This window comes from Ptiloglossa arizonensis, chromosome 2, assembly GCF_051014685.1.
Source record: "Ptiloglossa arizonensis isolate GNS036 chromosome 2, iyPtiAriz1_principal, whole genome shotgun sequence".
NCBI lineage: Eukaryota > Metazoa > Arthropoda > Insecta > Hymenoptera > Colletidae > Ptiloglossa > Ptiloglossa arizonensis.
Genome location: NC_135049.1, coordinates 28,989,927 through 29,002,511, shown reverse-complemented (window position 1 = coordinate 29,002,511; position 12,585 = coordinate 28,989,927). Strand labels below are relative to the sequence as shown.

The 12,585-nt window shown below is 35.4% G+C and overlaps 2 protein-coding genes and 1 long non-coding RNA gene across 4 annotated transcripts; 2 read left to right on the top strand and 1 right to left on the bottom strand.

Annotated features, from left to right (window-relative positions):
• Nucleotides 1–284: 284 nt before the first annotated feature.
• On the top strand, nt 285–1,207 carry LOC143143136 (uncharacterized). The gene is made up of 2 exons (XR_012991027.1): nt 285–736; nt 1,068–1,207. It is a non-coding gene; the product is annotated as an uncharacterized LOC143143136 (long non-coding RNA).
• A 32-nt stretch (nt 1,208–1,239) lies between these two features.
• Nucleotides 1,240–3,865, top strand: LOC143143133 (cytochrome P450 6k1). Its single transcript, XM_076304068.1, has 7 exons — nt 1,240–1,388; nt 1,508–2,044; nt 2,158–2,396; nt 2,468–2,698; nt 2,775–3,052; nt 3,317–3,506; nt 3,584–3,865. The coding sequence occupies exons 2-7, from the start codon at nt 1,632–1,634 to the stop codon at nt 3,739–3,741; spliced, it is 1,509 nt and encodes a 502-aa protein (XP_076160183.1). The 5' UTR covers nt 1,240–1,388; nt 1,508–1,631; the 3' UTR covers nt 3,742–3,865.
• Mus101 (mutagen-sensitive 101) lies at nt 3,319–12,456 on the bottom strand. 2 transcript variants are annotated; one of them, XM_076304066.1, is made up of 26 exons: nt 11,200–12,456; nt 9,512–9,559; nt 9,282–9,421; nt 9,063–9,195; nt 8,886–8,993; nt 8,617–8,823; nt 8,317–8,533; nt 8,088–8,228; nt 7,939–8,015; nt 7,690–7,859; nt 7,481–7,619; nt 7,291–7,417; nt 6,995–7,207; nt 6,738–6,919; nt 6,499–6,665; nt 6,227–6,432; nt 5,997–6,139; nt 5,697–5,927; nt 5,562–5,624; nt 5,312–5,478; nt 5,123–5,244; nt 4,995–5,059; nt 4,785–4,922; nt 4,525–4,725; nt 4,219–4,448; nt 3,319–4,149 (listed from the first exon to the last, which is right to left on the bottom strand). In XM_076304066.1, exons 2-26 carry the CDS (start codon nt 9,527–9,529, stop codon nt 3,927–3,929), a joined length of 3,828 nt encoding a protein of 1,275 aa, XP_076160181.1. In that variant the 5' UTR covers nt 9,530–9,559; nt 11,200–12,456; the 3' UTR covers nt 3,319–3,926. The 2 variants fall into 2 exon arrangements, with proteins under 2 accessions (XP_076160181.1, XP_076160180.1); XM_076304065.1 differs by lacking the exon at nt 11,200–12,456 and adding an exon at nt 10,081–10,116 and having other exon boundaries at nt 9,512–9,714.
• Nucleotides 12,457–12,585: the final 129 nt, after the last annotated feature.

The following is a 12,585-nucleotide window of genomic DNA, read 5'->3' as shown; positions in this document are numbered from 1 at the left end:
ACTTATCAATTGTGCCTATCATTCGGTCACCATTATCTTTGCCGAGTCATCAACTATTGTAAAATGCTTGGAGTTACGACAAGCTTGACATAAATATGATATACATGTACATACATACATCTTGAGATGTGTGCACGTCCATTAATTGTTGCCGCTTGAGGGAAATACGACGTCACATGCATTCCCTTGTCTTTCTTAACAAGCTTGTAATTGTGCAGTTTAGTCACTGTTTTAACGTTATTTAAATTTCACAAGAGTAAATATTATTTATTCAATACGTTTAATTGCATTTCGATTTATAAATTTGTTGACATGTATTTCGTAAAAATTTATTTGTTCAATTGATAATCTATTACAAAGATAAAATATTGTGAAGATACAGTTCCCATTTTATAGCATTTGTGTTTAGATGTACTTATTAGAATGTATTTTTAAAACACAATGATACGTATTTGATAAATAGATAATAGTTTGATCTTTGGTAAAATACCGACTTAGTTACCAGCGAAGTGTAGACCGGTTAAAACATTGAAGTGACCTCTATGTTTTGCAACGGTAGTCCTCAGAACATTTTGACAGAACCTCCGAAGTCGGTAAAGGTAGTAAACGAAGAAAACTCGTCTCTGTATATCGTTTGTGGTATTATCAACCCTATCGATCTCGGAAAATATTGTAACAATAGGTTCCGCTCATTCTCACAGATGGAATTTGGAACATTTCAACAACGCGAAACTAAGTAATTCAAAGTTACAGCTATTCTAACACCTTGTTAAAACTTTCCAAATCTCATTTCTTTTCTACCCTGTAATATCGTATCTCTAAGCGAGCAGTAATTGAAGAATACTTGAACCTTTAATATTGCTTTTTTCAAGACACGAGTTTATGGTACTATGTATAAATTGATTACAATACATGTTCCATACATATACATACTGATACCTTATTAGGTTATTCAAAATTCAGAAATTCATAAAACAGTGGTCGAATTGTGAACATAATCGATTAGATAAAAGATCTTATTACGAAATGTCTTTTTTCTAGTACTTACATAATACTTATTTTTACAGATCATTCGTCAGAATTAATTATGCATAACGTGGATGACTTCGAGGCGTCTCGTCTGGTCTTCGTCGTAACGACTCGTAGATTGATTTGTTCAGGGTTGAAAACGAAGCAAAGGAAAAAGATAAGATATCGAGAATTTTTAAAAAATAACAATGTTTCCTTTCTACGCGTCAAACAGTAACGTCTTATTTTCGTTTCGTGTTCAATTTGCCGAGTGATTCTATGCACGATCGTTTCCTCGTTTATTTTCTAGTAAATTAATTTCATCCGCGTTATCTTTACATTGACCTTTGCAAACGTTTCGGAGTACGATAAACACAGAGGTAAGAACGATATTATTTTATCGAGTCATGTAAACATTCTTTGGACAAGAAGAGAAAATTTATCTCTAACAACGGTAACACACCGTGACGTGAATTGAAAAAAGCAAACATTTTTCTAGATTAGTTGCACACAACGCAGATGTGCTAGCAACGTGATGCCACACTTATATAATTGTGTTCGTGTTCAGCTCGATTCAGTTCCGCAGAGAAGCTGGTAGCATTATTATCTATTCATCTCGAATCATGTCAGCGTTTAGTTTTTTTCTGGTGAAACTCTTATTCGCGATCACCGCGATCGGGATGATCGTGCACCTCTTCTTGAGATACAGCCACAACTATTGGAAAAGACGGGGCATCCCTTCCGTTCCGAATCATTGGTTTTTCGGTAACGCGAAAGAAGCGATACTGTTACAGAAATCACCGGCGGCAGTGTTCGGTGAACTCTACCGCCAAGGTACCGACAAAGACGACGTTCTGGGAATCTACTTCCTCTACAAACCATTCTTGATGCTCAGGAACCCAGAACTAATCAAACAAATCTTGATCAAGGACTTCCAATATTTCTCGGATCGGTACTTCAATGCGAAATCGTTCCACGATAAAATCGGTAGTTCGAATCTATTCTCAATCGGGAATCCGGAATGGAAGTACCTGAGGTGAGTTGAAAATTACTCGAGGCTCGGTAATTTAAAAATTAAAGAAAATATTTCACCAACGAAACTCGACGGAGTCTACGAAAGATACTTCGAGGAATGAACCCTGTTATTAGAACGAAAATGTCACCGGTGTTCTCAAGTGGAAAATTGAAGAATCTGTTCCCGTTGATCGTCGAAGCAGCGGACTCGATGAAGAATTACTTGCACGATCAATTCGCAAACGGGCCGAGAACGCAGACTATTTTGGTTAAGGAGGTTGCCTTGAAGTACACCACCGATATCATATCCTCGGTCGCTTTTGGGATTCAGGTGAACTCTTTCGATGTCTCTCAGAACGCCTTCTATAAAATAGGTATCGTTATGGAAATTATTACCAATGATCTACTGTTCACCGTTTTTACACTGTTCTTCTTTGTTTCAAAGTTCAAAAGTCGCTCACCATCACTCTACAACGGGGTATGCAACTTTTCGTAATGTTCTTCTTCCCGTCCCTGTCACCGTACGTTGGAGGTAAAATGTTAGGCTCGGGGACCGAATACTTCCGTAAAGTATTCTGGAATTCCATGGACACCAGAGAGGCGACGAAAACCAAACGAGGAGACCTGATCGACTCGTTGATAGTGCTGAAGAACGAGAAACAAGACAATCATTTCAGTTAATAACGGGTTGTGCATCCTCTGATGTGTGTTATTATTTGTTGTTCTTTTTAATTGCAACAATTTGTTCGCAGAGTTCGAGGGCGATGCCTTGGTCGGCCAATCAGGTCTTTTCTTCGTCGCTGGTCGCGAGTCCAGCACTGCAACGATCACGTTTACTTTGTGCGAACTGGCGAAGCATCCAGACATTCAGAAACGAACGCGAGATGAAATTCTGGAAACGTTGAAAACCGAAGGATTGACGTACGAATCCATTCAGAACATGAAGTTCCTTCATCAGGTGGTTTCGGAAGTTTTGAGAATGTATCCTCCAGCACCGCTTCTGGACAGGGTGGCCTCTGTTGATTATAAGGTGAAACAAGTCGACGAGATATTAAAACGATATTCACAATGTAAATTGAATGGTAATGGTATCATTAAAGCGAGAATAACAAGTGTCGACGCGTGTAGGCGCAGTTTACACACGTTAAGGCAATTGAAACGTTCGTGACTATGCTAACAAGTTTATGTAACGTTTGCTCAAATTATTTAATCTGTGCATGATATTGAATGGTTAGCATTTCCACCCGTAGATATATTTCTCCTTGAGATTATTTTCCTTGTTTACATTCTACAGATACCTGGGACGAATATAGTGATAGAAAAAGGAACGCCAGTTTACGTGCCTCTATTGGGTCTTCATAGGGACGAAAAGTATTATCCCGAACCCAATCGGTTCAATCCTGATAGATTTAGCGACGAGAACAAAAAGAGTATACCGCAATGCGCCTACTTACCTTTCGGGGATGGTCCACGAGTTTGTATCGGTAAGGAAGTTTGCGATTATAACGCGCCCTCGGGTGTTTAATTAATTTTTCATTATCGTTAACTGAAATATTTACAGCTTCGCGACTCGGTGAAATGCAGTCTACGGTGGGAATAATCACAATACTCAAGGATTATGAAATTTCATTAGATCCGACTTATACGTGTGACATTGATCGTTACAACACCTTTTTGTCACCGCCAGATGGATTCAGATTGAATTTTACAAAACTTTAATTGCGTTACTTCAAGTTATAAAGTACAGAAGATATTTACTTTACAATATATAGGATAATTCGTTGAAATAACTTAAGACAATAAAAATGTAATAAAATAAAATGTGGCAAATGTTTTTTCTCTATGTACAGATGTCAATATTTGAACACTATCATACAGAAAGTTCATAAAGATTCGCTACTGTTTCACTTGGGTAGTAGTGCTAAATATTTTTTGAATTCTGGGATTACACATTCTCGTGGATTTAATGGTGTTTGCGAAGTGAGGTAATCGCTTAAATACTGTGGCACGAAACAAAGAATTCCTTTATTGGCTAGCATTGCCCAATCGATTGGCTGGCTGACGTGTCTGACGTTTACGAAGCAATGAGTGATTTTTTCTCCTGTCGGATTTGTGTCGTACGGTGGTCTGAAACGAGAAATAGATTGACAAATTTCCAAGCATTACATGTCCAATGAAAAACAGTTAGAAATTGACCTTGCTTGAACAACCGTGCCACCTCCGGCTTCGATCAATCTTTGATATTGATCGTACTTATCTCCGGAAGCTAAGAGTAAAGCCACCATATTGTTAAATGGTCCTTGTGGTTCCTTTAATAACTGAAGCCTCCATTTGTAAACAGCAGCTGCGATTAGTCCTTCAATTTCTCCGGTTGGGTCCGGTATGATACCTTTACTTTTTGGATTACCCCACTCATATTTTTCTTCCTGTCAATAATACAATTGTAGAAATAACATTATGCGGAAAACAAACGTTACGTAACGATTGATGATTAATACTAACATCAAGAAATTTGCCTTCTTGTTCGGAATCTCGAAGGTACATACAATGTAAAACCCATTTTCCGGATGCTATACTACCGAGCATTTTTTCGTTCCTTGATAATCTAAGGCAAAGTAAATGCGTCGCATTTATATCAAAACTAGCATCCGACGATACTTCGCCACCAAGGTCTCTTATTACGTGTTCGTACGATGTTTTGTCCTGTCGGGAATAAAGTGTTAACGAAGTAGTTAATATCATGTATACGCATAACAATGTACCTTTATGCCCGAAAGCATGAATTTTAATTTTTTCGGAGGTTCAGGCTCTTCTAACAACTCTTCATCGGTGTATTCCATAGTAGGTTCGTTGGGAGCAATACTCTCATTTTGCTCTTCGTGTATTACCGACTGTGTTTGCTTAAATAAATCAAATTTATATAAATCTATGCTTACTACTTAAAATTACGATAATTTACATAAATAACTTACTCGTTTCGAGTGACTTGGGTCTTCCCATACAATAGCATCAATAGGTTGAGAATCTTTTACGATAACTATAATAAAGAATGAATGTTAAGGAGACGATAAATGATAATAAAAAGATAAAATATATTTACATTTCTGAATAGGATCAGAAGGCTCTGCAGTATATGTGTTTGCATTTTCTCCAGAAAGGGAATATCTATTTTCGGGTGTACTTGATGTTCTTTGAAGTATTTGATCCAATTGTGCAATTTGCCTGCAATATATAAATAATTATTCATAGAATTATTTTGCTTATAAGCTTGAAAGATATATTAACTTACATATTAATTTCATTGTTTTGTAACGGACTATTTTCATCGGGAAAGTCCAATTTTCTACTAATGGGAGTGGTAACAGGTGCTTTACTATCATTATTTTTCGTTGTTACCGGTGTTTCTTCTGATGACTGATCTTCAGTATTGGGTAGTGTCGTTTCATCTGAGCCATCCTGTTAGATTTAAACATTTCAAAACATCTTTCGGCACTTACAATATATTATACAATTACGTATCAATACTTATAAGTACTTACTTCTGAATTACGGCCTTGATTTTTCAATTTCTTCCACAATTGCCTTTTCAATTCGGAAAAAGGCTGTAAGCGCAATTACACAAAAACGAATTATATATTTTTATATGATTACAACTACAAAAAAACGAAACGTACAGTGCTGACTGGTCTCCGTTTTAAGGGAGGTTCTTCTACCCTTAAGTCTGGGAAATTGTCAGCCCATTTGACCCAACCTTTCCGCGTCTCTGGTGAGGGGTTTGGTTTAAATACTTGACCGTAAGGTGTTTCCGGCGTAGATACATGGAATGGAGATTGTGGAGTTTTATTCATTAGCAAACTAAGTCTTTTGTTTATTAGCGGCGTGTCACCAGAACTGCCATCTTGGCTCTAAAATAATACTTAAGTAACAAACCATGATATACAATATTCGGAGACAAAAGAAAGAAAAATACATACTTGTAAATTCGGTAACTGAGGTAAATGTCTTTTTGGAGTAAGAATATTTCTACTTGTTGGTTCATTCGGAGAAATCGTTTTACTTGAATTGGTGTTAGACAAATTTGTATCTGCATTGCAAGTTTCGTTTGGTCTTTCCGGAGCTTAAGAATCAAATATAATCAAAATATTCGTATATGTTTTGAAACGTGTTGTAAGTTCAAATGGTTTAAATATTAAATTTCAAATACCTATAGTTTCTCCTACAAGATACGGGGTCTCATCAACTCGTTTCAATTCAGCTGCACAAGCTTTTAACCATTCTGCAGTAACAGCTGGTAATTTCCATTTCACGGCTGCATTATATTTACTTCCTTCTGGCGACGGACAGACTAAATGTGTGCTTCCAAACGTATTCCTTTCAACATTAGTTTTACGTACGAAAATATCTTGACACCTAAAACCAATAATATTTTAATGTTCTATTTAACGTAGTCATTTTTTAGAAATAAAAATGTAATACATAGCGCCCAATTCTGTAGCTAAAGCCGCAAGGTATGGTCGTTCTGCACAGGTATACATGCTCATTGTAATAACACAGCCTGATAATGGATTCGAATGTTTCTTTATAGACAAAGGTCTGTGATAATACATAATATCAACTAGTAATTCTTGGTTTACACAGTCTTCCTATAACATTTTTTAGTAATACAGTATTTTAAACAATAAAATTTAAAAATGGTACACATAAGTGATACTCACAATATACAAATCAGTGACAATTTCGTTTACTGTATGTTTCAGAAGTGCACCACATTTTGGTACAACACCATAGTCTGGAATACCAGCAAATGTGCTTGAAACAACTTGTCCACCCATTGCCATAATTGTTCCAGCTACATAACTTTCTTCTTCGCTGAAGCCAATTACAACAAACGTATGTCCTGCATATTATTTTACTTTATCATTATTCATAACTCAATATTCTCATACATTTACAAAAACGTAGATATTGTTACCTTCGAATAGCCTATCATTTAAAGATGACACTTGACTGATCGGTACAGCGCTATCATCTGCTGAGTATTTTCTTTGTGATGTTTGTGGCGTTAATGTGTTTCTTAATTGTTTTCCTTGACTCTTACGATCAATAACTGTTTCCTCATGATTTTCTTCCACAACAGGTGTATGTGGTTTTAAAAATTCTTGTATTGTTTTATCATTTGTTGCAACTAGATTACAGGTGATAAATAAGTTATACATTTAAGTAATTTTCTCAGAAAGTATATAGATTGTTATTATTTAAAAACATTACCAATTGTATCTTGAAGATATTGTTGTACAAGATCAGGTTCTTTCTCTTTTTCGAACATTGCTAATTTTTTATCTATATCAAAAGATGGTATAGGAACTTTTTTCGGTTTTTGCAACATTTGCAAATTCTGAAAAATATACATAACTTTGAAGTACATTCATTTATTTTACTGGATTTGTTGCATACTTACTCTTTTGCTTAACGGAGACGGTGGTTCTGTAGGTTTTTGTATTATATTACTTTTTTGTTGAAATAAGAAATTTTCCTCTAGCGCAGGTCGTTTTAATTTTATACTCTCTTCCAGCCATTCCAAAGTTAATATATACGGACTACAAAATATATTCAGGACATGAAAATATAAAATAATAAATGATCAAAAGTATTTGTTCGTTAACATACCATAGTTCTTTTGATTTCATTAATTTTAATTCGCTTGCTGCTCTATTTTCATCTCCAATAATAACGTGTGTCAAAGCATCTGACATATCATCAAATCGCGTTGCACCACCTACGTTTAATATTTTGTTAAGTTTATCTCTTTGATTAGAGGCAAATCCAGCAAGATAAATCTGAAAAGAGTTAAAAAATTTGATTAAACAAATATCAATTTGCAATATTAAAAATGATAAAAAATGTTAATTTACATACATTGCAACCATCTAAAAACGGACCGGCCGATTTTGCTTCACCGAATGTAAGCCTACTCAAAATTGCGGCTGTTGTAGCTAAAAATTTAAGTCAATTTAGAATTAAATTTATTATTATAATAAGTCATTTTTGTATGTTTTAGTACTAACCCTTAGAGTTGTTAGGTACTGGGTCAAAAGATGATACACTGCTCATTGTTGTCGCGCTTAAACTTTCATCTACACAATTACCTGGTTGCAATTCACACGTTATAGAACTTATTGTTGAGCAATTAAAAGTTTCACATGTTTCTATAATTTAAAAGATTACAACATTAGTTGTTCTGCAGGGTCATAATTAACAAATTAGAGCATTTCTATAATAGTGAAGTATTTTTACCATTCGTTTTCTCTGGAGTGGAACATGCCTTTAACGATTTAATCAAGAAATCTTTAAAGGGTAAAGCATAACCAACTGTTAAGCTTTCATAAACCCAATTTGGTTTTAAACAAGCAATATTTGCACGTTTTGCATATCTCAGTTTCTCACTAATTGAACTATTTTCTGGTGTAAGTAGAACTTTAACTTTTGATCCATCTAGGGGGCCCATGAACGTCTGAAAGAACAATAATGAAAGTAAATGCAAAAATATTAAAAAAATATTAAAAAGTAAAGTAGTTTAAGGAAGTTTAATCTTACTCCTCCATGATTATTGATTAAATTTTTGATTTCTTCTTTTTGACGTTTTGGAAGATTTGTCGATGTTACAACTAAATTAAGGAAAACAGAAGCTTTGTACTTATCAAACATGGTGTCATCTGGTTTAACAAAAGTTGTTAAATTTGTTTCCCAAATTGCTTCGATCCATTCCTTTGTAACTATTGGTATTTGCATCTCTACAGCAGACTATTGAACAAAATTAAACATTAAAAGGTTTCAATTTAATTTTAATACATTGTTTTACTTACCTCGTATTTGGCAGATATAACAGATGCTGTTACAAGATGTGTTACACGGCTGCGGAACTGTTTTGTAAAAATGCCCCCCATATATTCTACCAACTGTTCTATGTGTTCCTGTAATCATCAAATTTTTAGATAGGCATAATCAGATTATTTAAAAATAAAAAGTTTGATCAAATATACTTTTTCTTGCACAGGAAAACCAGAGGCACATATACAAAGTCCTCTCAAAGCTGTTGTATATACTGGACTTTTTCCTTCTGGAATGGGTTCTCCGTTAATAAAGCAAAGCAACAAACATTTAGGTCCAACTATTCTGCAATAATAATTTCCGATTGTAGAGAAATATTGTAACATAAAAATCAATGGTGATAGATTACTATATCAATTGGTCTTACTTACGGACATTTGAAAGTCTTTAATCTCTCAAACGAATCACCCTTAAATTCTTCTATTACGAACACATCATTTTTAGCAGGTTTCATTTTATCACAATGTATTTCAGCAGTCCATATTGGTTGTAAATCGTTTTCACAACATTTCTGAAGAAGCAATATATTATATTATTCTAATTTTGTTTGGTAAATGTAAATTTGTTTAGTAAATTGCAAAGTAACTGCAAATATACTAACATTGTATGCATGCCACATATCTTCTGTACAATCATCTTCCGACTCGCACTTGTTTGGCACAACAAAGTAAAGATTAATATCTGTATCGATTTGACTTTCCCCATTTATCATTTTGATGGTAAAAATGATGGAAAATACTTTGTTTTGGAAGCACGATAGTTGTAAACATATACTGTACTTCTATTATTTATTAAAATAATATTCTATTTAAAAATGAAAATTATTTAAATGTTGCAGAACAATATTTATACATTAAACTTATAACGAATACTAATAAAATAACTAGGTAACGACACTGATTACAAAGTTATAAATTACACTACATAAATTAATTACGTAGAGCTCAAAATAATTGTAATCACTGTATTACATATAATGATTTTTATCGTTTAAAATGACATAATGATCATTTAAATAATTTGGGAATAGGTTAGATCTCTTTTATAAATAAATGTCAAGAAATTCAATAATTTCATAAGAATGTTCCTATATATTTTACAAAAGGAGTTTTAAAGTATTTTAACAATATTACAACTGATATTGTAAAAGCTGATAAATCTTTAAATTACAAAATATAATGAAGACAACAGTTGCGGGGATAAAAAGCTTCTCGCGCCTAAACTACTACCATCGATGAGATGTAGGTTAGACCGGTATTCAACGAGAGTTTTCTTACATTGGATAAAATAATCTAGTGATTTTAAAATTCAGAATTCTGCAACGCAAGCAACGTTTAAGGATGGTGTCTCTAGGAATCTCGTTTAACCAAAAACAATATAAAATAATCTTTGCAGTGCCACAGAATACTGTATCTGTGTCAAATACTTGTAAAACGTGCAATTTTTATTTAGTTCTTTCGTAAATTTGAAAAACACTTTATTTAAAACTGCATAAGAATTTAATTTTACATAAGAAGTATGAAAAGGATGTTACGTGACTTTGTCGTCATCAAATTTCAAATAAAGTGACGGATAAAAGCATCGTAAATATAAATAAAATCGAAATTTTTATTTTTTCTCAAGACAGATTAAATAACACGTCCTTTATTCAAGAACAATCGTGTTGTTTTCACGAATTACAAATATATTAAATCGTTCGTTTAAATCAGGAAAAGGTTGGTAATACTGTATTTCAAATTTCAAACGATCTTCGAACCACGAATCAGTTGCGTCGTGTAGTGCGTCTGTAGTGTGTGGCGACCGAAAAGTTTTTCTACAGATTTCAATTATTTTTGTATCAAGTTCGGTGCATTAAAGGATTCTAATCTACTTTAGTAGGACTTACATCTACATTGGAGGCAATAGCATCATCGAAGTCCACGTAAGTGTTTAAATATCATCTTTTGCGTACATCGAAATTCGAATCTCGTGATTTGTTCGTTCCAATTAAATTTAGCGCCATTATAGTAACTCTATCGTGCATTAACTGATTACGATCGCTGTATAACGAAGCGTCATGGCATATATTATCGTCGAGAGTAATTCTACGATTACGATCGCTGTATAACGGAGCGTCATGGCATTTATTATCATCGCGAATAATTTTACGATCACGATCCCGTCGTAAATCACGATAACGTTTGTCCAATAGCCGCAATTCGGTAACGTTCATTTTCGAATACTCTGTTTCGAATGCGTTCGCGGGGGAAATGAATGCACTATTTACGAGCTGTATGAATTTATACTTACCTCGTTCGGTAAATGTACGCAACGTTGTTACTGTAACAAAAAAAATCTCGCATTTCACAGTCGCGAAGGATCGTGGGGGGGAAGGGAACAGCACAAGGTTTTGTAATATTAAAATAATTTAACTGTATAATTCGATAGACAGTAACATGGTTGACACGAATGACGTAATGCCACATCGAAGTTGTTGTATTTGTATCGGGTTGCCGGTCGACGAAATCCAACAACGATCGTGACAGCGTGTTCCGTTGTGCACGTGAGAATTGTCTCCCCGCGGCCAACCATCACTGCGCACCGTTATCGCCGGTCGGTAACGAAAGGTACACGGTAAATCATAAATCGAGGATACGATTTATCGACCGAGCAGTTCGTTCGCGAACATCGACCCGTGGCGCAGCCTCGCGCGTTTCGCCGGCTTATAAATATTAATACGATCGATACAACGTGAAACTCTTTCGCTGGTTCAACATTTCGAATGGTTTAACCTCCGATATTTCGTGGTGCTAATCTACTTTATAAACGTAGAAAAAAGAAGAAAAAGAAAGAAGAAACACGAAAACAAAGAAAAAGGAAAAACATAAGGAAAAGTAAGGAACGCGAGCGCTTCCTTTGGTTAGTGACCAGTAAGTACCGCGTGCGAGAAAAAAGAAAACAAAAAGAACACACTTCTTCGCAACCCCGATAAAAGTCATTTCATCGTAACACAGGATACGATATCGAGACACACTCTTATCCCGCGTGATATCGTGGTATACACATCTCGTGTTTACCGTTACATAGCGTCGTACGAATCGCTGCGAGTAACACATCGGTCGTAAGGAAATCCCATCGCACTTTCCCATTTTCTTCTGCCTCGGTCTCTCACGGTACACAGTTCTCGCGCGTTGTGACACCGTTCAGCTACGTTCCTATCACTGGCCGTTGGTCGAAATTGTACAGAGATTGCTCGTTCTCCGACGATTATCCGTGTTGGTCGCGACAAAGGAAAAAACGGAGTGGGGAGGTCGGGAACGGGGTGGAGGGGGGATCGGGACAAACGAAACGGAAGTAATTTACAAGAACGAGGGAGGGGAGAGAGAGAGAGAGAGAAAAAAAAACAAAGGAAAAAGACACGGTTACATTTCGTTCGATTCAGTGGTCACGCTTTCCGCCACGCGGAGAGGACAACGCGCAAAATCAACAACGATCTCGCGTTAACTCGTGCGTTACACAACCGATCCGAAAGAGCGAAAGCTGAATCACGCAAAGTAACTAAGCCGTTATTTACACGGTCCGCGTTAAAGTTAAACGTCTATCGGTTAAAATATACAAAGTGTGTATGTGTGTGTGTGAGAGATAGAGATAGATAGAGAGTGTGTGGGGAGTAGTAATAATTATCGTGGTTGCATG